We start from the raw sequence: 25,463 nt of genomic DNA, 5'->3' as shown, positions 1-25,463 counted from the left end.
CTGCATCTTTTAACATGTACTGTTAATACTTCTGCTTTGCTTCACCTTTGTCTTGGTTTTAGATTTCACAAAGCCTAATCCTAGTACCTGTTTATTGGAGCCTCAGTTAAAAAGGCAGACAATAAGTGACATATATAAGTCAAAAATATATTTACCTACAGTAATTCCAGCTGACAGGCTTTTCTGCATTAGGCTGTTGGCTTAGAATTTGCTATGAGGTTTAAAGATGGAGCCACAACACAGCCAGACAATGAAGACTGACTTCTTGATTTCTAGCATTAGTTCTAGTGCTGCCTAGAGAACTGAAAACTTCAAGACTGATACTTCTTTCTAGAGAGTTAAGCAATCAGTTCAGAAAACCCATCACTAAAACCTCAGAGCACGTGTATACTCACCAAACCGTTTTCGTGTCCACCAGTGAGGCTCCTTAATTGCTGAGAATCTCACATCAGGATGTAGCCTGAGCCTATCATAAAGATCTGTTGTTCCACACTTTGGCTGACCTATGATGTAAAAATGGGGAAGACAGCGCAGTCGATAGTGCTTGTCCCTGTAATGGTGCAAATGGTTCCAAAATACCTTTCTGAGATAATCAAATATTGCCCGAAAACGTTTGGAATACAATGCATAGGAGTTTGTAGCATAGGGATCTGTGGTCAAGTTTCCACTGTATTCTTCATACCAACAAGGACTCTTGCTATTTGGAAGAAACTTGTTAGGAATTATTGAGAACATCTGGAATACAAACAAAAAACATGATTGCATTTCTAGTTACAATAATCCCAGTGTTTCAACATTCTAATCATCTTAATGCTTAGCTGCTCCATGCTGCAATACATATACAAGACAAGGGGATTGTACAGACCTGATGGTGAAAAGGAATATATACGCAAGCTCTAATTTTTAAACTCAAACAGGATTTTTTACTGTGAATCCTTCCCTCAATATAGAATTTAAAGCTCTAGCAGAAAACATACTGAATGTCAAGTCTGACACATCACATGAGAGGACAATCAAAATGCTTCTACATGGCCATCACTCCATATAGGGACCATAACATTTGCATTTATACTGTTACATTTATCAAAATATTTATATTCCAACCTTCCCCCTTGCAAGGATCTCAGGTTAGAACTATGACTATGTGGAATCCTCATGCAAGCAGCCACTGGAAATGCAGCGGAAAAGGAATTGCAGACATGAAGAGTAGGCAATCCAGGCTGAGGACTACTCCCAAAGCAATCCTGCCTACCAGACATTAAAGCAGCTTGGTTAATACAACTTCTCCTTTTCAGAATGTCTCTGCTGTGCCATGTCTACCACTAATTTATACTGGAAGTAGCCATTCTGGAAGTAGTACATAATTCATTGCTGCTTTCAGTATAAATCAATCCATGTACAAATCCAAACGTACTATAAAGAGTTTTGTGACATCACCAAGAATTCTACTGCCAGAATGTTTTAGAAACTTTCTAGGGTGTCTTCTGACTTCACAGAGGTCCCTATCTATACTTTATTCTGTGCATATGGGTAGATTGGCATCCCACTGCAAAACCAGCACCTGGCACAAGCACCAGATTATCAGAATTTAGAACTCGCACCAATAATGCCATTAATTTGAAAACATTATGATTAATGATGAAAAAATTAAAGAATGAGGTATGAATGAAGCAACACTGGAGGAAAGGGACTGGTTTCATTGATAGCCATTATGATGCAGTGACTAGTATCTGGCAGATGCAGGTTCAAATTCCAGCTCTGTTGTGGAAACTTGTTAGGTAACCCTGGGCCATTCACATTCTCAGCCTAACTTACCTCTCAGGCTTGTTGTGAGGATGAAATGAAACAGAGGAGATGATATAAGTTACAGTAGGTCCCAATTGGGAAGGGTATAAATAAATAATAAATAGCTAAAATGGTTGCTGGTAGATTTCCAGAAGACAATATAAGAAAAAAAGACAGTGGACTAGATGATCCAGCAGGCCTTTTATGAGAAAATAACATTTCAAAAACAAAAGTTTCAACAAAAACTCTCAGGCACCAGGTAGCTGTTATGGCTACTTCAGAGTAAATGGCTTCAATATAAAAGTCAGGACTAGACCACTTCAAACTCCCATGAAACCAAACTAAAAGTTTCTTGCTCTCAGTATTAGGGAAATAGAACTCAAATTTCAATAAGTGAATATGCATAGCAGGCTCAATGAACAAATCCTACAAGGAAACCTAACTGAAGTGTACTGAAATATGCAATTGAATTAAGAAATCTGGAAATGAGCTTGCAAGGAACAATAATTAGAAAACACAGGTTTAGATGGAGATAAAACAAGCAAATCAAATTAATGTTCTGGTTTAATTTGGAAGATATAGTATTTGCATATTTCACTGAATCACTTTCAAGACAGGAATTCTTCATGTCATAGCTGTGTGGAGATGGATCAGAATGTGTATTAATTTGTGTTTAATCAAGGAAGATTGATTCAAATAGAATCAAAGAGATTGCAAAGAATCAAAATGGAGTCTCTGTATAGTGACCAGCAAAAGCCTGCAGTTTGTAACAGGTCAAAGGAATGTAGGCTTGTCAGTGAATATGCAGGCCAGCAAGATAACATCTTTTGGTATCTTGGCATAGAGGGCCTACGTGACAGAAGACAAGATGCAATTTTATTACCTTGTTTTTGTGGGTAAGGACCTGCAATATGGGAGAGTTAAATCAAGGTGATTAGTTAAATAAGAGTTCTTCTATATAGTTAAATGAACATAGAAATAATAAGAGTGATTCATATTCACATGTATTTGTATTTCACTATAATTCTATTGTTGTTAGAATCATTGTATTAGAATTATGTTTCAACAAAATCAAACTGTTGGGAGACGTTTTATGACCCAAAGGAATCCTGCATTGCCTAAGGCATCTCTCTCTGAGAGCCAACCAAGAATAACGGGTTTTTCTTGAAGACAGTGAGCCAACTTTATGGCTGTAAGTCCTTTGTATATGCATATGGGCAAGGATGGCCATAAGCTTACAGCGTGCAGTTTGAATTACAGAAAGCGTGTGACGTAGAATAAGGGGTTTGTCTTATTGTGACCAAAGACAGATCTGACCAATGAGATTCTTAAGGGGAATGGACCATCATACGTAGAGTAAGGGGATGGACTGTGTGACGTCTTTGCAGCTACAAAAACTCAGGTTTTCCTATACGGGGTGTGCCTCTCACTTGAGAGCACCAAGGCCCCTCCTTCGGGAGAGGTCATCTCCTGTAACATTCTAAACATTGGATTGGGGTGTGCCTCCTTAGGGAGAGGTCACCTTTTGTAACTTATCTGTATTCTGTAACGTTCTGAATTCTGGGTCTATCACTCGAGGGCACTGGGGAGTGTTCACATTCTGTAACTTGCTATATTCTGCTAAGTAAACTGTTTTTCTAAATTTCAGATGCCTTTTGCTTTTATTTCTAACTTAGTTTTTCTTAAAACTAACCCAGCTGTGTAGGACCAGAGAGGCGGCTCTGGCCCCACAGCTGAGAAACACTTATTTCTAATTATTAAATTCAAGTTAGAACTCCATCCCCCACTGTTCCCTCTTTCCCTCAGCCCCTCTTTTTCCTGTTTCCCTCACTTCATCCTACCCAACAACCAACCTACTTTTAATTGCCCTCTATCTTTAGCTGCTCTTCGCAGTCTCTACTTAAGAAAATTGTGGTCTAGTTGTGTGGCATCAGCTGCTGGGCCAGGCCAACTTGCAGGGTAAGGAACCCACACAGACTTGGGGCGGGGAGACAGGACGCATCACTTCCCACATTTTTATTTGTTGCCACCTCCTAGCAACCCTTATATTCTCTACTTTTTCCCTGCCTCATTCTCTCCTTCTGAGTCATTCACCAGCCTATTTTTGTCTGTCTCCCATGTTTATATTTATTATTTTTTCCATTTTTTGGGAACCAAGTTACCTTATATTATTTTCCTTTTTATCTTAACAACAACCCTGTGGAGGAGGTTAGGCTGAAAGTATATAACTGGCCCATCACCTTGTGCTTCCAAGGCAAACTTATGTTTGAACCTGGATCTCTCAGATCAAGCATGAAGTTCTAGTCACTACACCCCACTGGTTTTTATAGTGGCTTTTGAACTGTAGCAAGCTGCCAGGCCTAGGTAAGTTATGCAAGAAGTTTGGTATCAGGTCACCCAATTGTTGCCAGGCCAAGCCCTGATAACTCCTCCCTCAAACACCAAAACAGCTATGGAAAATTCATGTTTGTGTCTGCCATTCATATTTCTACTGGCTTCCTAAAATATATACTAAATCCATGAAATTCTTGAAGTCACATTCACTCAGTGCAGATCTGACTGCTGAGTGTCCATGTTCACATATTTCCTATAGGTCCTTCCTCCTCTTCAACTAAGGTTGCCAGCTCTGGGTTGGGAAATACCTGGAGATTTTGAGGGTGGAGGCTGGAAAGGGCAAGAGAAGGGACAGAAGGGTCCACTAAGCAGCCATTTTCTCTAGGGAATCTGATCTTTATTATATGGAGCAGTTGTAATTGGGAGAAATCTCCAGGTTCCACCTACAGAGTGGCAATTCGATTTTCAACAAATAAGATCCCACAGGCAATAGTTCATATATTCAATGACATGACTTTACCAATGTTAAAAAGTATTCCTATGGGAAAGGTCAGTGCCAAAACTGCGAACAAAGTAAAAGAGTCTCTTTCTTTATACTCACATGCAGTTCTTGTTTCTTCAGATCTTCCAAGTGTGGATAACGTCTGGGTATGAATTCAATATTTGATGTAATAGTGTCAATAATTACTTTAATATTAGGATAATCCCTGGCATATGTAATATTCATTTTAGATGTTTGGTAATGATCTTTCACATCACAGAGAGTCTCACTGTCCATTAATTTTGAATTGCTAGCAAAAGCTCCATAATGGAATGTGGGCAGTATCAGCAAGAGGCCATGTTTGGCTCCAGTCAGTATATAAGATGCCATCACTAGCATCATTATCAATAATCCAAACATTAAGCTGCACAGCTTTCCTTTCTTCAGGCAAAACAGTCCAGTCCAGCTCTCACTGTGATCAGTCCTTACTTCCAGAACTGCAAGCAAGTTCATCTGTTTGCTATCCAAGTGCAACAGAACTTTGTTTTCTCTTTTGCAAAGATGGTAATTGTTGTTACTGTGACTTGGCCCTCGGCACCTGGAACAGTATTTGTGCAAGTCATTTGGTAACAGTGCTATGCAACACTGAAGGCAATGCTTCATACCATTAAAATACTGGTCAATTGTGCCATTTACAGCAGTCAGGCAAGAAGTCCAGATGGATGAAAGTAATTTCCATAAGAAAGAATCATGAATACTTTCTACAGTCACATAAAGATGTTACGTAAAAAGGTCACTGACAACCGGAGCAGATTTTTAAAAAATATGGCTGTATCTTAGGTATAAATAAAATATAATCAGGACATATTTTGTGAGAATTTGGCTCAATGGGAGAAAGGTTAAAAGGCAAATAAATCCTGTTCAGGTTTTTCCCATTGAGCAAAAGGTAGCGAAAGGGATTTCACTGTACAAAGTAAAGAGACATACAAAACAAAATGAATTCATTGTCCTTGGATTGTTCCAAAGTAATAACTGTAAGAAGAATATATGCTTTGAGGTTTAAATATATTCCTTTAACATGCGGCTTCCAAGACAGAAGAACTCTTTGGAAATTTTCATCATTTTAACAACGATGTGGAAGGTTCTGTTGCTGAACCTGAAAAAAAGGAGAGAAAGGACAATAAATATGGCTGCTCTGCATTTGTATCAAAACACTAATTGCTTTTTAAAATAAAGAACTATCAATAGCTGAAATATTAACATTGGTTGAAATTTCTTTGCTAAAATGAAAGAGGAAATGAATTCTTGTTGGAAATCTTGTTGGGAAATGGATTCTTGATGGTGAAAAAATATGAAAGGACAAAGATATGGAAGAGAAACTGGCAAATGCAAAAATGTGTGATACAGAAGGCTAAAATTATCTAGCAAGAAAGCTGTTGAAAAAGAAGCAGCAACAGTAGTCTGAGTGAAAGCTTACATAGTTAATGACAACATTTGAGGAGCAAGAGAAGTTCTTCTGAAGGGGCAAGCAGAGGCTGAATTAGTAGGCGCACATTTACACCAACCCCCAAAGATTCTTACAAAGAGATGAATTTCTGGAAAGTGTGACGATATGGTAGCTTAGGAATTACTCATAAACAAAACTCAGTTCTATTTCCAGGTCCTGCTTGTGCATACTAATTATTAACCTCAGCAACATAAAGATAATTAGCAACTACAAAACAGAAACACCTCTGGAGGTGAATTAATTGAATTAATTAATTGAATGCCCTTTCTTTCTGAGACCAATAAAGAATATTGTTTCACTCGAAGTACATTAAATGGCTGCAGAGAAAAGCTACAATAATAAAAATAGGCTATTTCCAGAATTCAAGAGAAAACTGATGCTATCAGAACATATTAACTTTTATCTAGTAAAGAATATAGGAAAGAACTCTTGGAGCTTTGGACGCACACATCATGGGAGCATCTGGGGTGGATCCAACCATCCTCCAAGTGGCTGTTCTCCAGCCTAGCCTTCCTCCATTCGATGAGCCAATTAATTTGAAGAAGGCTTCTAGGGGTGGAAGAAGGCTCCAAACAAATATGCTGCCACGGGAGGTAGTGATAGCCACTAACCTGGATAGCTTTAAAGGGGGCTTGGACAGATTTATGGAGGAGAAGTCAATCTTTGGCTACCAATCTTGATCCTTCTTGATCTGAGGTTGCAAATGCCTTAGCAGACCAAGTGCTCGGGAACAGCAGCAGCAGAAGGCCATTGCTTTCACCTCCTGCATGTGAGCTTCCAAAGACACCTGTTGGGCCACTGCAAGTAGCAGAGTGCTGGACTAGATGGACTCTGGTCTGATCCAGCATGCTCTTTCTTATATTCTTATGTTCTTATGAGCAAAAAATGGATGGTACACAAATGTTTAATTAATAATTAGAAAATATTGCTAAGTGGAGTGGAAGGAAAAAACACAATTCACCCCTCAGTTTTTTTTCTGGAAGGATCCAAACTCGTGACACACCAAACCTTCATGACACTCCACATCTTTATACAGTTTGCTTCATTATCCTTTGGACTAGTGTCTACATTGCTTAAATTGCATGTTTATATAGTCTTTAAATTATCATCATGTATTTATCATCAAAATATTTCAATTGAGATTTTTTAATTAAAAAGATACAATCAATCACAATGCTTTCACAGTATCTTTGAAATGGATTTCTTTTTGCTCACTTACATTTACCAAAACACACCCAAAAGGGAACAAAGTTAGCAGTCCTTGTAATTATAGCAACATGCCATACATCTTTTTATGAAGTACTGATCCATCCTCAGAGAGCTAAATGAGCAATGCACTTCAAAAAAAATTGTGCTCACAAGGTTCCCATCCAGGACTGTAGACATTATAGGAAAATGGCACTTCCCAGACTCCTTGGAACACAGCAATATTAAAGGTATTAGAAAGTTGGAGGAGACATAATTTTTTTCCCTGCCACTATCGTAGAAGCCACATTATGCAGGTTTGAGAATACAGAGGCAGGGGCATTCAATAATAATATCAGGAGCACAAAAGATTTCCAAAACTTTGGAATTCAGCTAATTACTAATTCTAATGCTGCAAATTTCAATATACATATCTGGGGAGGGAGGGCAGGTATAACACAAATAGTGCTACTGAACAAGATCCTGAACAAAATACTCCATATATATTCTGTATCAGAATGACTTTTACCTTATTACATCAAACTGTGCTCCTATGGACTTGCTGTCTACACACAAAAGGACCACTAAAAAAAGCCTCATAATTAAATCAGCAAGTAAAAGCGCCTGAAGCACACAGAATTTAACATACCCAGAAGAGGCCTTCACAATTTTACACCATCTCAAGTTTTGAAAGGAAGCTCTGGATAAAGCTAAAAACAGAATTAATTAGACGTTTTTGTGCATTTATGTAGAAATAAGAATCCTTACATAAAAATTCCCCCAAATGAGCTGAGCATCATTTCTAAACGATAATTCGTATCAGAAGAAGGGACAGATCACTGAATTTTCATGGTGCTAACTGGATTTTAATTAAGACAATAATAAGAAGGGAGTGACATAAATGAAAGCATTCTTTAGAAACAGATCTTATTTTCAACATGGCCCTATCTATGGATAGTTAAATCCAAAGACTAGACAGATCTGTCTACAAACCAGAGTAAAACACCAGGTTTGAAGAAAAATCTGAAACCTAAAAACAAACAAATCAAAATTAAAAAAACTCTTGGAGATTAATAAACCCCAAAATGAAAAAAATTTAGCACACTAATCTCTTCAATATTGCCAGCATTCAAGCCTTGATTTGTGTCAGTAGAGGACAGAGACTTTTCCAGGACTATTTTGACTTGCAAGGGAGGGGCTAGGCCTAGTAACAACTACCAGGTGACTTGCTTCCAGCTGACTTGAATGACTAACCCAGGCTTGGCTGCTTGCTACTGTTCCACAGCAACCACCCCATGAAAGTCAGTGTGGTGTGATGTTTACAGTTTCACAGTAGGATTTGGGAGACCTTACCCTATTTCAGAGATTGTTGAGAGGATAAAATGGAAGATGGAAGAGTGGTGTAAGAAAAAGGTGGGGTATAAACCAAATAATAAATGTAGCTGAAGATCAGGGGGAAGTTAAAGATAAGTTGGTAGGTGGGTGGGAAGGAAGCAGGGGAAAGTTGTGATATGGAGAATACTACAAGGAGGAAAAGAGGAAAGAGTATGAGGAGGGAGTTCAGGGGGAGATGAGGTGTCCCTACAAGTCCTGCAGATTCACCACTGTGCAACTGGGTCCAGTCCAGATGGCACTGTGCAACTTGGCAAAAAAATTTCCAAGGATCCCAGATGAAGGGAAGAAGGGAAAGCTGAAGACAGGAGGGTGGATAAAAGTAGGATGGTTGTTTAGTTGATGGGAAGGAGAAAAGGAAGCAGGAAAATGGGAGATGTTGTGGGGGCTGTCAGAGGAGGGACAGAGGGAATAATGGGAGAGTGTTAAATGAAAAGTCCTTGTGGGTCCCATGCTTGTGTAAGTCTAGATAAAACCCACAAAACAGCAAGATTGTTACAGTGATGATTCACAAGAGTTATTTCACTGTTATCTAAAAGTGTATTCACTCAGTAAATAAGTCTACAAAATAGTATGGTACCTTAAATTAGAACAGAAAAACAGAACTTCAATAGTTCTTAAAGACAGCTAAACTGGATGTAAACTTGACAATAGCAGTAAACAACCTCTTCTACCCATCATACCACTGTGTGGAGGTTGGTTGACCAGATCACTTACATTCGTAAAGTTAAAACACATGTTGAACTTGGACTCAGTGGACTTTAAATAGCAATCCCTGGTGAAACTTCAAAAGCTTGCAAGAACAGCTATTCAGACTTGCAATGGTTGTGGTGTTGAGTCTTTCAGAGAATCTCTTCTAGCAAAGACTAACCATAAATAACACTGTGCTTTTAAAAAAAATGTCTCAACCACTCTGTGAAAGCTTTTCCCTTTTGAACAGAGCCTCTCCTTGCTCTAAAATTGTGTTGCACACATTATGAAGTCTCATAGCTGTGTTGTAGAGTTGTCACTTTTTTTCTCTTAGCCCCGTTCAGAAATGAAGAAGGTAAAGCTTTTCCCGCCACTTAAAATGTACCCTATGAATACATTTAATCTGCTTTTTTTATGTCTGGCTGCTATTAAAGATACAAGATGAGGGTCAAAGAAAAGGTAGCAACCTTACTGTGTGGCTGCAAATATGTGTATGTATTTAGACATTTGGAAATTAATTAGAGATGAGTTGACAGAAAATTTTTCCAGTGCTTTATTTTACATTTGTAAAATTTGTTTATAAAGTTAACAGTGAATTGATAAGAACATAAGAAAGAGCCTGCTGGATCAGACCAGAGTCCATCTAGTCCAGCACTCTGCTACTCGCAGTGGCCCACCAGGTGCCTTTGGGAGCTCACATGCAAAATACTTTTGCTAATGCAGCATTCGGCAAGCTTGGCGGCTTCAAAATTATAATTAATGTTCAAGCGATTATCATGTAAACGTGTGTGTATGTTTTATTGATTTATAAATAGGGGAGGGATCAGCAATGTATATAATCCTAATTTAAAAATCCAGTTATAAATTACTGCTATGGAAGATAAATAAAAAAAACAAAAAAGTAAACATTTTTTAAAATTTATAGATATATTTCTATCCCACACTATACCCAAAGGTCTCAGGGTGGGTTACAACATAAAACATAAAAATTGCCAAAAAACAATTATCAACTGTATGCAATAGGATGGTTGTTTAGTTGATGGGAGAAATGTTAAAAATTTTAACCGGAATGTTAAAAATTTTAAATTCCTGAAAGACTATTACCATTTCTAAAAGCCTATTAAGCATGATGTCTTGCTGCTGCATTCTGTACTAAGTGCAGCTTCCAGACTGTCTTCTGTCCAGAATGGGATATAGCTGGCAAACCAGCTGAAGCTGGGAATAGGTACTCCTGGCCACTGCCTCTAACTGAACTTCAAGTGTCATAGCAGAGTCCAGGAGCACCGCCAGATTTCACACAAGTCTCTTCCAGCCCAATACAGCTCCATCAAGAACAGGATGTCTCTCCACTTCGTGGACCTGAAACCCAATGACACATAGAACCTCCAGTTTGTCCAGCTTCTGGTCTGAGCAATGGCAGGGGATGGCTGGACTCTGATTCATTCCAAGACCTGAAGTTCCAGTTTATGGCTTTAAAGATAGCTGCATGAATCTCCGGAGTAAGGAGAGTACAGGGGAATACTTTATTCGCTCCTGAGACAATCTCCTCAGGAGGAGACGACGCAAAACTCAAACTATGGAGTTTAAGTGGGATGGAGAAGTCAGAGCTTAGCAGCATCACCATCATTCCCAGCTGAAGCCACTTGCCCCCCCCCCCCCCCAAGCAGGGAGGATTGCATTAAGCCGTGCTACCTCTTGTTAATAAAATGAAGAAGAAAAAAGGGATTTTGAAGAGAAGCCCAAAACACACCCTAGATTATGTCAGAAATCAGATCATGTCATACCTAAAAGGTATGGAAGTTGAGGGGAAATTAAAAGTTGCAAAAACGTAAATGAATGTGAAAGAACTAACCTAAGCTGAATGGCTAAGGTGAATGGAATTGGAGACCTAAGGTGAATGGAATTGGAGATGTTGGTGAATGATTCCTGCTTGGCGGCTATGTGAGAATCTGACCCAGTCGTTTTTTGGGTTGGCAAATTGCCAGAGTAAAGCTGGAAAAGAAGATCCATTGATACAATCATAATTCCATAAAACAGAGAAGAGTGGTTCTGGAGAATATTTACTATTGTTTGTAAGTGACTGTTGTGAATCTAGTGCGATGTTAATCTAGTGGCCAACAGAGATATTGCAGATAGTTTGGCTGCTAATATATCCTTAAGAAGTTATAAGTTATGCAAGATATATGTTTGAATAATTTGAAAGATAAATGTTTAATTCGCTATGAAAGATTCATTGAATGCAGACTTATATCATATTATTTCCACATATTTGATTTCAGTGCAGATTACTCCAGTTAGGAGAGAAGTCTTTTGATTAAAGTAATTAAGTGTACGAAATTCCCAAGTAAGGGAAACAAAAATTTTAATTGTTTGAGATAAAATGTATGAGACTAAAATACGAATGTATAACTTGTATACCTTTTAGTATTTTTCAATAAAGCAAAATTAAAAAAAAAAGAAGAAGAAGTTATAAGTTATGAGAGGCAAAAGAGAAATAAGGAAAAATCAGAGACATAGTGGCTCAACGAGGATGGCTCAATCTTCTTTGGAGATAATGGAGTTATGCATAAATGTGAAAGCTATGTCTCTTAATATACAGACTTTGCAATCTGAAGTAGACACTCTAAACACCAGTACTGGAAATATCCCAAGAAAAGAGCTGGGAAATATACCAGCAACAATAGCTGAATTATTAAAGGATTTTAAGGAGATCAAGAATGATTTTTTAAAAGTCATATAGCTGGAAGAAGACTTAAAGACAATGAAGGAGGAGGTTAACGATTTGAAAAAAAAGTATTAACTCTGCACAAATGGACCTGAAACTTCATGACCAAGCCTTGAATATCTGATAACAAAGCCTTAAGACAAAGGTGGGAACCAGAAGTACAGGATCCCTCAAAAGATAATCTTATAAAGAAAATGGCCCTAATTGAGGCTGATTTTTTTGGAAGCTGGAAGAGGAAAAGATGATGGCTAAAATTGAGAAAATCTACAGGCTTGTATCTGTCTTGTTTTTTTAATGGAATTTTACAAAGATTTTAAAGATTTCTGGTTTTTGATATTAATGGAATCTATATATATAAAAAGCTAACAGTGTTTTTGTTGATGATGGTATAACTCAGTAACTGCTGGGCCAATTCCTCTGAAAATTCCCAGCCACTATAGTCAGCCAGGTGAAAGTGTTTTTAGATGTTCACATACCTGAATTTCACACCTGGCCCAGGTAAAATGCCTTTTTTCCTGGCGCTCCATGGTGAAGGACAAGCAGCTGCCTGTGTGTAACTGTCACCCTTAGAATGTTCATGCTGCTTAGAATGTTCACTCAGATGGCCAGATATGAGCAGTGAAAACAGTACATAGGCAGTAACTCGAGTGGAAGTGAAACACATACACACACATACACATGAGGGAAAGGGAAGGGAGGGAGAGGGAGAGGGAGGGGTGGCATGCAAGGGAAGAGAGGGAGGGAGAGGAAAGGGAGGGAGAGGAAGGCATGCAAGGGAAGAGAAGTGAGAGAGGGGAGACAATGAGGGGTGGCATGCAAGGGAGGGGAGGCAGGGGGCCCAGCATCTTGATATGACCCACCCACCCTAGCGGAGAAAAAGGGAAGGGAAGGAGGGGGAGGGGTGGCATGCAAGGGAAGAGAAGTAAGGGAGGGAAGAGAGTGAGGGGCGACATGCAAGGGACGGGAGGGAGGGGCCAGGCACCCTAGATTCCCTGAATACTCCGGTTACAGTTAAGAAAACCAGGCACCCATTACTCAGGAGTAAGCTCGGTACATGTGACATACTTTGAATGTAACCGTGACATACTTTGAATGGCTGCGTCGTGCCCCTCAGAGGGTTTCCTCAGAAGCAACACCCATTGCCACCAACCAAACTTACTCCCAGGTAAAGGATCATGACCAGCCATCCTAGATGTGTGGGGGGTGTGCCTTTCCATTCCCCCCGCCAAGGAATGCAGGCACACACATCAATGACATTCTACAGTATCAGGCTGCGTGTTTGCATGAGCACGTACTGCTGGCCTCTGCAATTGATTTGCTGCTACTGTTCCTTTTCCATTTTACCACAATAAGCCACGTGGCCGGGCCCCGCTAGCGTTAATATAATATGGATAATTTCTGCAGGGGATGATGGGTGGGAAGCCAAAATAGTTACGTGTAGTTTCCGTATGTATAGTGTAGAGGTTAGAGTGACTAGATTACTTTTATGTTAGTTTTTGTTTTGTGATAGATTTGTTGTAGTTATTATCAAATTAATTAAAACTATAAACAGAACTTCCATCTTGTTTGAATTCAGTCTCAAGTTACTAGCCCTCACCCAGCTCATTACTGCTTCCGTGCACTTGTCAAGAACATCAACTGCCTCTCCTGATTCTGATGGTATGGAGCAGGGGTAGGGAACCTGTGACTCTCCAGATGTTCAGGAACTACAATTCCCATCAGCCCCTACCAGCATGGCCAATTGGCCATGCTGATAGAGGCTGATGGGAATTGTAGTTCCTGAACATCTGGAGAGCCGCAGGTTCCCTACCCCTGGCATGGAGAAATAGAGCTGAGAGTCATCAGCATACTGATGGCACCTTACTCCACATTTCCTGATAATACCCCCCAGTGGCATACTGATGACACCTTATTCCAAATTTCCTGATAACCTCCCCCAGTAGCTTCATATAGATCAGTGGTGGCGAACCTATGGCACAGGTGCCAGAGGTGGCACTCAGAGCCCTCTCTGTGGGCATGCACAGAGTCCCCCCCCACACACACACACATTTAGGCTGGCCTGGCCACTGGGCTCGATTATTAGCATTAAACCTAAGACCTAGTTTTGGGGAAGCACTGTAGGTAACCCTGATAAGCACTGTTAAATTAATTAATTTTCATGCAAAGAACTAAAGCGCGATCCTTTACGTGGGAGTAAGCTCGGTTGCTGGCAATGGCGCCTGCTTCTGAGTAAGCCCTCCTAGGGTCGTGATTCACCCGTTGGAAGAGTTGCACGGTTGCTTCAAAGCAAAACCACCAACTACCACCAAGCTCACTCCTGAGTAACGCACACCTCGGAGCCAACCGTTTTTTCCTAAACTAAAACCTCAGTATTCAGGTTAAATTGCTGTGTTGGCACTTTGCGATAAACAAGTGAGTTTGGGGTTGCAATTTGGGCATTCCATCTCAGAAAGGTTCGCCATCACTGATATAGATGAAAGCATGGGAGACAAAATCAACCACTGAGGGACCCCACAAGTGAGTTCCCATGGTGTCAAGCAAGAATCTCTCATGATTACTCTCTGGTACTGGCCTTGGAGAGCCATCAAAACCACTGCCTCTCACAAGGAGATATTTACTACCTCCATATCAATCCTGTCATGCTCATGTGGCTAGCTTTTATAAGCCAAAAGGGGCAAAGATCTAAAAGACATGTTGTTGGCTGGACCCCAGCAAGCAACTTGTCCAAATAATTAAGCCTCATCAATTGAAACTGATCCAAGATAACTGAACTAGATGGTTCTCTGGATGCTCCCTCTGGACCATTCTCCATTTTGGCATCCAATTCCCTGCAGATCTGAGCGACTTTGCCCTCAAAGTGTCTTGAAAAGTCATCACAGCAGACATTACCTGGCCACTGCTCTTGTCTCCTTGGGCTTGATCTTAAAAGGCAATTCACTATAAAGAAAAGTTTTGCTGGATGACTACTTGAGAATGCAATGGTGGCAGAGAAAAAATGCCTTTTTACCACTGCCACCACCACCTGGTAGGCATGATAATGTGTTCCAACTTGTGTTCAGTCAGCCTTTCAGCAGGATTTATGCCACCTGCGCTCTAGCTGTTGATATTCCTGCTTCATTGTCCAGAGCTCCATAGAATACCAAGGAGTTTTATGGGTTCTACAGGTAAGGTGAGGGCACTTGGGAGACATTGTGCCTCCTTGCACAGTATGGAAGAGATATTTTAATCAACAATCTGATATGCAAGTGATATAAAATTAGTGTACTAAAAGTTTTCAACATCTTCAAGTTTTCCTAACATTTAAACAGTTCAAGGGAAGAACCTGCTATATTGTCTTTAATTTTTACACATTTTATTCCAGCAAAAACAATCTTCTCACAAAGCAAAACTTTGAATTTGTTTAAACATATAAACCACGTGTTCCCTCCATTAATTAAACATTTTGGATCATGCATTTTTTTGCTATTGGGACACACAATTAACATGAGGCACTTCCAAATTTTTGTTTCCTTAGATGTAAGTCATACTAACTGGATAGCCCCAGGCTAGCCTGATCTCATCAGATCTCAGAAGCTTAATGGTGTTGGCTCTGGCTAGTATTTCGATGGGAGATTTCCAAGAAATACCAGGGTGATGACATGGAAACAGGCAATAGCAAACCAACTCTGAATGTCTCTTGCCTTGAAAACTCTACAGGGTTGCCATAAGTCTACTGTGACTTGATAGCAAAAGAAAAAAAGACATGCTAAATAAGATCACACTCTATTTAAGACATTTGATAATTTTCCAATTCATTTTTTTCCAGAGAAGTCATATCATCATTGGGCATAACAGCCTAATTTGGAGTTGACTTCTGTACCGTGCTAGTCTATTGATTGTACTTTGCGTTCACGGAATTTATCTTTAATAGCTTGATCTTAGATTTCATAGTGGAACTCAGTTGTAATATCTACTCTTCGCTGACACAGAAGAGTGAGCTGCTATTTTACAACTCTCGTCAGCTCTAGGAATAAGTGTATAAACAATGAGAGTACTAGAGAGGAGTCTAGAAGAGGACCCTTCCATGGCTAATTCATTCTACAAAAAACTGTATCAATGTCAATGTATTTTTTTTTCCTGGAGAGTGATAACTACCCTATCACCATATTATGAGCTAATGGTATTGTGATTTCCAAATCTACCTTACCACTTCTCTTTCACCTTGCCCGACTCATTCCCTTTCTTTCTTCTTCTTTAAAGACCCCCCTGCTGGATACTACAATGCTCATTCCCCAACTAGAAAAAAATGGGATCTCATTTAGAATAAACTCTTAACTCTCAACATAAACTATTGTTGGTGCTTATGGCCTGTCAGATCTGTCTTTCAAATTCCTCTTTAATATTTCTCAGTACCATACCACTGTAAGATTTATGGCTGTTTCTAGTGTAGGCAAAATCATGTTTCCAAAGTATGGAATTAATGGATGTTCCAGTGCACTGAATTATCTTATCTTGGTTTAGGAATTCTAAATGGCAGCATAAGTGTCTTGACTGAAGTTGGTTCCTAACATTCTTCCTATCAGTGCAGATGGTCACAGTAGAAATACCCTGTGAAAGTATATCTGAAACAGAGAAGAGCTCCCCTCCCTTCCCATGGACTGTAACAGGATGGCGGCAGCAGCAAGCCAAGCAGCCTCCCCCTCTTTACCCCCTACCTTCTCCAGATTTTCAGAAGGTGTTTCAACAACATTTCAGAGCCCCCTAGGAACCGTAAAAGTGTCAGATGTCTTAATGACACTCTGGGAAGCACCTCAGTGTTTCTGGAACTGCTGATATAGCTCCAAGGCACTAGAGAAGAAAAAAAAAGGAAGGGAGCAGCACACTGAGCATCCGTCTACCCCTGCCCTGACGGGCCATCATCTATATCAGTTAATGTAGCAATAGCAAAGTGTATGTGTTTGTGCATTTGTGTGAAATGGTTGGAGGTTCACTGGAAGAACATGACAATTCAAAGAGACTGATGACCTCCCAAGGGAAAAAATTCCTCTAAGAGTTCCCCATTGTTCCTTGTAAACTGCTAGACTTTTTTTCTGATTCATGCCTTGGGAGTTTCTCCATCTGTAGTGATACATCTAGTGGCTAAGAGAGATGGACTCTAATCTGCAGAACTAGGTTTGATTCTCCATTCTTCCACATAAGCGGCCGACGCTAATCTGGTGAACCAGATTTATTTTCCTGTACTTACGCTTGAAGCCTGCAGGGTGACCTTGGATGAGTCACAGTTCTCTTTGAACTCTCTCAGTTCCACCTACTTAACAAGGTGTGTTGATTGTAAGTCACTTTGAGACTCTTAAAAGGTAGAGAAAAGCAGGGTATAAAAACCAACTCTCCTTCTGTAGTTTTCTGCTTATTGCTCCAGGAAATCCAGCCATTCAAATTAGAAGTATCTTCTCCCGTCGCCTCCTACTGGACAGACACTGTAAGAACCCAATTCATGCAGTTTATATCCCTACCGTATCATTTGTTTCATCCAACAAAGCCATTAACAGACAAGTTCCCATAATGCCTGAAGAGCAACCCTGAAGAAGCCTTCCTTCTCATAGGCCTAGTTTTTCCTTCTCTCCTCCACTTCCAGCATGCCAGTTTTGGCTGACCAGCACATGAAGGAATTTTAGTCAGTCTGGATGCTGATCTATTAGCACCCTCCTTGTGATGATCTACCACTTGTATAACTTCTGATGGCAGATACTACATAGAATACTATCCAAATATGCAGCACTAGTAAGAAAACTATATATGATATGGTAATCATAGTTAGATGTTAAAAATGCAACCCTTATTTAAACGAGGCATTCTTTTTTAGAGTTCCTTCTTCAAATTATTTCCTTTCCATCTATAAATAATTGTTCTTTTTTCATTCTAGATGCTTTCACTGCCGTGGCCTCAGGGAACTTGCCATCAGAAGGGGGAGTTATAGAATACTTTTGCTAATGTGTACACATAACTTGGTGTTGTTTATATTAAAAAGTTCTTATGCAATGTGTTTAGTATCTTTTAAAAGACACATATGTTCATCTGATATTTATTCTACATTAAAATAGTAAGTTGTATAGAAAAGTACTTGAATATTTTTCTGCAATGCATAATTCTCCAAAGTTAACTGGAAAGACAGAGAATGTCTCAAGGAATGGAAACTGAATTAATGGACCTCCTGTTGAGGATATCCAGTCAACTATTTTGTAATCGCTAAGAAAGTAACCATATGTTAGGTTTTCCCTGAGGAAAGGAATGTTCTGAAGTTGTACATTTTGCAGATATGCACAAGTCCAATTTGGATCAGAACCATGGCACATGAAGCAAAAGGTTAAGAACTCCCCTCCCCTGCCATTTTCCCAAACTGAAATGACTGAGGAATGCTATTTGCCACACTGGTATTTTCTGCACATCACAAGTAAAACATCTTACAATCTTTAAAAAAAAGTTTTGGCTTTTTTTTGTCTGCACAGTGTGGATAAAAAAAAAACATTGCCAGGAAAAATGGGTCTTTTTTCTTCCTTCCCCCCTCCACTAGCTGACAGAAGCTTGTCAATTTCATTTTGGTGCATCTGCCATTTTGTGCTGCTGCAGAGATTCTCCGTTCCTGCTTCAATGTGCTGAAGGTTTGCCACGGAGGTTTCTTCTGCTAGCAGCTCATCCACATGCAATTGCACTGTAAAAAGAACATGAATAAAAATTAGTTTAGCCTGGAGATCCTGTGCACATTTTTTCTTTCTTTTTTTTGTTTTGATGGAGGTCCTTGCGTAGCTACAATGTCACAAGATAAGAATTGCAGCTGTTCAGAGACTTGGTCTACCTCCCATTAAGAAGCAATGGGTAGACCTGTCCTCCCCGGAAGATAGGTCTACCCATTACTTTCAATCACGGGCAGACATGTCCTCTACCCATTGCTTCTTATGGGGGGTAAAGCAGCCCTCCATGCAGCTGTGATTCTCATATCATGACACTGTAGCTACGCAGACACCTCCCTCAAAACAACAACAAAAAGAAAAATGACACATGTGTGGGATTGCCAGGCAAAACAAACTTTGTTCATTCACTTTTCACAGTGAAATTGTGTGTGGATGAGAAGCTAGCAGAGGAAACCTCTGTGGGAAACCTTCAGCAAATGGAGGCAGGGATGGACAATCTGCAGCACAAAATGGGAGGCACAAGAAGCAAAAATGAAAGAGGTTAAAAATTTCTGGGCAGGAAAAATAATATATTTCCTGCATGCCTGTTCTCCGCACAGCAAGCTGGAAATGTCTTGACCCCTTTTTTGGGGGAAAAGATCACTAGTGAAGATGTCTTAGGGAAGAAAGCTGTGCAGAGTTCCTCCCTAAAACGCTTTTATAATATTCTCAAGACATTATATTTGTACGGTGCCAAATCTGCCACTGAGGGCTACACATGTACATGCTACAAGTTTCCACAGATAGGCAAACTGGGGCATTTAGGGTTGGAAAAATGGCATGAGGACAAAGGTCTAAAGAGGGCCCCTTCCTCTGTGCACCAAAACCCTAATCTGAATCAACCCCACATGCACCTGGAAAGAGTACCACATCTCCACATACTCTGGGGATGTCCCTGGCAAACCCATAACATGTAGTTAGGCCATAAACCTATATGTGATGCAAATCTGTCTCAACTTTGAAATGACACTATTGTGAGGTTACCCAATTATTCTCTCCAGAGACTTCTGCAAAATTTGATCTTTCTTCCAAGAGAAGACATTTGATTGAGACATTTGAGAAAATTTCTGTATGAATGTATGTCTTACTTCTAATTTCATCAAATATGAGATTGTAACTCCCAGAAATGTATTCATCCTAGAATAGACATATATGTATTACCATTCTCATGCCATACTGTACTTCATTCTTTGTGTTTGCTACATTATAGGTACAAAAAAGTAACATCTGAATTTTAATTGGAAAACATATTATGAAATAAATAATGGACTTCCTAATAAACAGTTTTTGTCAATTTTTATGTTCCTAGTGATCACAGCCAAAAAAAGTTCCTCCCCAGAAAAGCACTTGATTTAGGTGATGCGCAGTTTATCTGGGTATTACTGAATAATGTAACACACATTTTTTTCCTGTTGAAATTACTAATACATTATTTATGGCTATACAAAGAAATCTTCACCAAGCCATGTTTTCTAGGTCTTGAAGTTGGTACTGTAAAACTATGGGAATTAACAAATCTCAGTATTCAAGCCCACCTGGCTAGCAAGGCATAAAGAGGGCGGTCATGTTGTCAGCATAGGATATTGTTCGTGATAAAGGTTAAATACATAAAATAAATGTCACTCAACATGAGATCTGAGACAGAAGACTCAACCTTTAAAAGGTTGGCTTCAGATCCAAATTCCTCCTACCAAAAAATGATGAACATTGTGTGACTGATTTCATCAGAAAGCATGACAAGCAAAATGACCATGCTTTGAACAGGACATGTTACCATATTAAACTCATTCAACTAGGCTTAAAAGCAGATATATCATCCCCATCATTTTTCACAGTCAGAAGAAACAGTTTTGATAAGGGCAAGCTGGGAATGTAGAATCACATCCGTTGTTAGTTTTAAAATAATCATCCCAATCCAACACCAGTACATAACAAGATCATCAGAATGGCAGCAAAAGGGGTGCCATGTACTTGATGACAAAGAATTATTTTATCCTCCTTGCCACTTCAGAGCCAAAAACTCATCTGAGTTTACCTGCATTACATTTGTCCACTGTTTCATGCTTCATGTCTCATAATAATATGAGTTGGTTGCCAATAAAGATGATTAGCAAACGGTCCAGGACAGATAAATAAATCTTTATACAACATCAGACTAATGTATGGAACTAGCTAAGAAATAGTAATAGTCAAATGCTTAGATGCCTTGCATAAAAGAATTAGACAAATTCATATAAATTAGGTTTATTAGCCATTATTCTAAATTATGCTTTATGCAAAAGAAGTAATATCCCTCTATGATATATTCTAGGAATAAACAAAGAATGGCTGTCATCTTTATGTCATGTTATGAATAATGCCAGAGTAGACAGACCTTGGTCTGATCTTGCTAGACAGTTCTTAAAAGATTCAATATAATGCAATTTTCTCAGGCTACCGAATAATCAATTGAGAAAATGCCAATATTTCATGGGTCCATGGTTTCCAATGTGGTGCCTACAAACACCCTTTATGGCACGTAACAAGTGCATTTAGAATAGTGGCGTACTTTCAGAAATTCACACCAATGGAAAGTTCTGAAATTTCACCCTCACCTCACAGACAAAAAAAAATGCACCCTTTTCCCAAAAATTGTGCTCTCCCCTTAAACTGCAGCCCCAGGGAGGGGCAGAGGAAAAAGGCGCCCTCAACCCCGTGCCTACCTCTCCAGCGGGTAGGCAGCAAGCGATGGGTGAGTCAGGCAAGTGGCAGGCTGAATGAGCAAGCAGTCAGCCAGGCAGGCAAATGGTGACTGGGCAAGCAGGAAGAGCGGCAGGCTGGGTGAGCGAGTGGCAAACGTGCAGGCTGGAAGAATTATAGGTGGGCTGGGCAAGCAAGTGGCAAGTGGGTGAGCTGGGCAAGCAGTGAGAAAGTGGCCAAGGCAAGCAATGGGGGGGGGGGTTGAGCAAGTGGTGAGCGAGAGGGCCAGGAGAACAGTGGGCTGAGCAAGTGGTGTGTTCATGGGCTGGAAAAGCGATATGTAGGCTGAGCAAGCGAGTGACAAGACTGCAGGCTGGTCAAGCAGCAGGAGGACCAGTTGAGCAAATGTCAAGAGGTGGGGCGGGTGGGCAGTGGACAGGGCAAGTGAGTGTGAAATGGGAAGGCCAGACAAGCAGAGGCTGGTAGGTGGTGGAGCAGGGGGGAAGGGTTGGCCAAATGCACCCCTATTTGACCCCAGCAAGTGGTGCTTGGGTCATAGATCCCTTCTGTCCCCTTCAAGACACACCACTGATTTAAAAAGTGGGCAGGGGCAGGTGGTGTTTGCCCAGAAAGTCTCTTGAATAGCTGTGCAGATTTTTGAAAATGCAGCTTTTGTAGCAGCTGCCACCAAAGCACAAGGATTGTCAGTATGTAACTGAAACTAAACGGGGACAGTCATTTTGTAGCTGGCTCCACCTCCTGTAGCAGCCATTTTATGTCAGTCATCTACTGTCTGTTCCCATCATGCTGTGTCAGAATTACAAAAGTGCCCTCAGGCTCAAAAAGATTGAGGACCCCTGCAATAATTCCTACATAATTCTTTTCAAAGTTGTGGTCCCTGCAGCTGCCATGTCACTACATGCTACATTTCTGTCTCTTCAAAAGCTTTTACAAGAACATAATAGTACTAATTTATCACAAATGATGCCTTACTCTGTATTTCAAAAATTTTGTTAGTCAATGGTTTCCTAACTGACCTAAGCAAGGAACACAAATCTCTTCATGCCTTATTGCTTGGCATGTCAAAACAGAAAGACCTGTGCAATTAAGATTCCAGGCTGCGGTGTTATTGCTATATGTTTGCTGTACAGAAATCCCTTAAGTGATGCAGCAAACACCAATTGCTGTGTTAGAGCAGCAAATGGTCCTCTATTTATTAATATTTTACCCTCAAGAGCTAATGTGGATTTAGCATGACCGTGAATTTTTAAAAAGGATGGGAATAAGTGAAAAACATTTCCCACAGCTATATTAGGATATGAATAATATATCATCTTAAAAGTTCAAATTGTGTGATCAGAATAAATTATGCCAATTAGGTATAGTTAAGATAAATCAAACACATTTATGTAATTTAAATATGCACAGTTTGTTCCAATTTCTAAAAATCCCAAGGCAGAATAATTTCTTAAATAACTTTTTTTCTCCCATGAGCTAGAGGTGGTTTAATCAGAAGAGAGTCGTTGTGAGGACAGGGATATTCTCCCACTGCTGTTGTGGAGGCTATGGCCATTCAGATCCAATCAGAGCCATTCCAGTCTGCAATTTTTCATTCCAGCCCCAGAGCACAGATTCTGTTCCCAGAAGCTGTCATTACTGTGTGGGACCTGTCATTCCACTGAGAGAACACAGATTCTGGTCCCCGGGGTTTTCACTCCACTGTGAGGGATGTCATTCCAGTATCAGAGTAATCTATAAGGGTCCATAAACCGTTGTTAAAATCCATTCCGCATTTTCTTTGCAACCTTTTTTGCACTATAACATATTTCAGTGGAGCCTTATGCAAATCAACTGGCAATTCTCGTTCCCATTATTTGAAATGGGCCTTCCAACTTCCCCAATTGTTTCCAATGGGCAATATCTGTCATTCCTTTTAGTACATCCCCCATTAATGGGAGAAGTTCACAGAAGTAGATCTTTCCTACTTTCCTCTTACCCCAGAAGCCCTGGTACCCTTTGAAAAACCATTGGCAAAGATCCTTCCGAATTAAACAACATGTGGCATGAGAGGGGAAGGATTTGAGAGGAGACTGAGTAAAAATTTCTTCTCCCACACACTTGCAGAAGCAGAGTTTGATCCAATCAGTTGTGTTGGTGGACTAACATTCTAATAAGAACTATTGTTGTGGCCAACTGCATGGACTTGATAGACAGACAGGCAGGCAGGCAGGCAGGCAGGCAGGCAGAGAAGTGCAGTTATGACTTCAAGAAAAGAGACTAACAGAAGTGGTTTGCCATTGCCTTCCTCTGCATAGCGATCCTTGAATTCCTTGGTGGGTCTCCAATTGAAATACAAATGAGGGCCAACCCCACCTAGCTTTCAAAAATATACAAAAAGTATCACCAAGGTCCTAAATGTGCAATGATTTATCTGTAAAGAGTTCATCTAGCACATAGAAAGTGGAGGGTCCACAATACAGAATCAAAAGCTGACATTTTGAGGCTTTACAAGAGTCTTCTATATTCCTTTCTTAGATGCACTGCATGTTTGTTTGGAACTTTGTGGTCCCAGTCGAAATTGGCTCCTATGGTTCTTTAAAAATCATTTCCACACAGCGGGTATGTTAAAAACACAGTATATAAAAATCAATAATTTTTTAAGATCCCAAAAAATCAGATTAAAAAATTAAATTAGATTTTTAAAATGTTAATCCCTTCCCCTTTCCTCTCCTCCCTTGCATGCCACCCCTCCCCCTTCCTCCCCTCCCCAAAATTCCTGATGCCAGGCCCCCTCCCCTCCCTCCCCTCCCTTACATGCCATGCAAACAAAAGTGTTCCAATCATCACCAAGTGAAGACAACAAAACATCTATGAAATAAAATGCTTTTTGAGGAAAATCTATCTAAATATAGTTGAAATAGTTTCCTATTTAAGATACATTATTGTCCAAAGGTTATTAATTATGAAATAATTTGTGATAGACAATGGTACTTGGATCATTCCAAGACATCCTTTCCTATGACTAACTGAAATCCAAAGTTAGTTGCAGAAAATTTTACAGAACTCAATAGTCATGCAATGCTTAAAATTTTGGCTAAATGAATTTCATTAATCTATTCACAATGTCATACTTTTCCAGAGGCTTCTTTAAGATTATTTTAGGCAGGTTTTCTTTCTAGAAGATATTATCACAGACCAACGCTTTCCTCTTACGTTCTAAGTTTCAAAAAATTCAGTGAATAGAATATTGTTTGCAGTGGAATAGATCTGCACAAGAAGCTGAGTGTGAGGACAGAGGGGCAAGCAGTAAAAATAAAAGTTAAATATTTCAAGCAGACGTCTTGGGACCTTAGTATGTATATCGTGAGGTTTATCATATTATTCTCTTCCTGGAGGAAAACATCTATAATGGCTACATTATAGGCCACAAGAAAGGCCCAGTTTGGGAAAATCCTCCACCTGCGGGTAAGGCAAGCATGCATGGAAAACACAAACACTGCAACAAAGAAATGCAAGTCCTGGGGGTCCAAATGAAGCTGGAGATATAGTTCATTTTGTGATAATTTCATGCACACATACACACAAGGCCTTTATTAGCATTAAAAGAGATAGAAATTAATATACAATAGATCCAAGAATAACACAGCTGCAAGAACAGTTCAGAACCAACTGGAGAGATGAGGTACATTCCGTTTGTGGAATCTAGTTGAGTTCTGTAAAACTTTCTGCAACTAACTTTGGATTTCAGTTAGTCATAGGAAAGGATGTCTTGGAATGATCCAAGTACCATTGTCTATCACAAAACAAATGATCAATGAATTTAACATGCAGTCTAAAATAAAAAGAGCAGTATACCAAAACATGGCGATTCTTGCTCAAAATGCCCAGAGGGAAAAATTCTAACCAGAAATGGAATTTTTGTGATCTCTTCTACATAGCAAAGCAGAAGAGTACACTGAATCTGACAAGTATATATAC

General features: G+C 39.8%; 1 protein-coding gene across 3 annotated transcripts in view; it reads right to left on the bottom strand.

Moving 5' to 3' along the window:
• The window catches only part of CHST15 (carbohydrate sulfotransferase 15), an 86,889-nt gene that overhangs the window by 22,401 nt on the left and 39,025 nt on the right, over window positions 1-25,463 (bottom strand). For 2 of the 3 annotated variants that reach the window (XM_048505841.1, XM_048505842.1), the window contains exons 2-3: window positions 4,721-5,756; window positions 396-735 (exon numbers count right to left, since the gene is read on the bottom strand). In XM_048505841.1, coding sequence (XP_048361798.1) covers window positions 396-735; window positions 4,721-5,263 — 883 coding nt within the window. In that variant the 5' untranslated portion in view covers window positions 5,264-5,756. Of the gene's footprint in view, window positions 1-395; window positions 736-4,720; window positions 5,757-7,941; window positions 7,959-25,463 lie in introns of those variants that run through there. The other variant, XM_048505844.1, reaches the window with a different exon arrangement.

This window comes from Sphaerodactylus townsendi, linkage group LG08, assembly GCF_021028975.2.
Source record: "Sphaerodactylus townsendi isolate TG3544 linkage group LG08, MPM_Stown_v2.3, whole genome shotgun sequence".
Classification (NCBI taxonomy): Eukaryota; Metazoa; Chordata; class Lepidosauria; order Squamata; family Sphaerodactylidae; genus Sphaerodactylus; species Sphaerodactylus townsendi.
The sequence above is the reverse complement of the archived record's forward strand: the minus strand, read 5'-3'. Positions and strand labels throughout refer to the sequence as shown.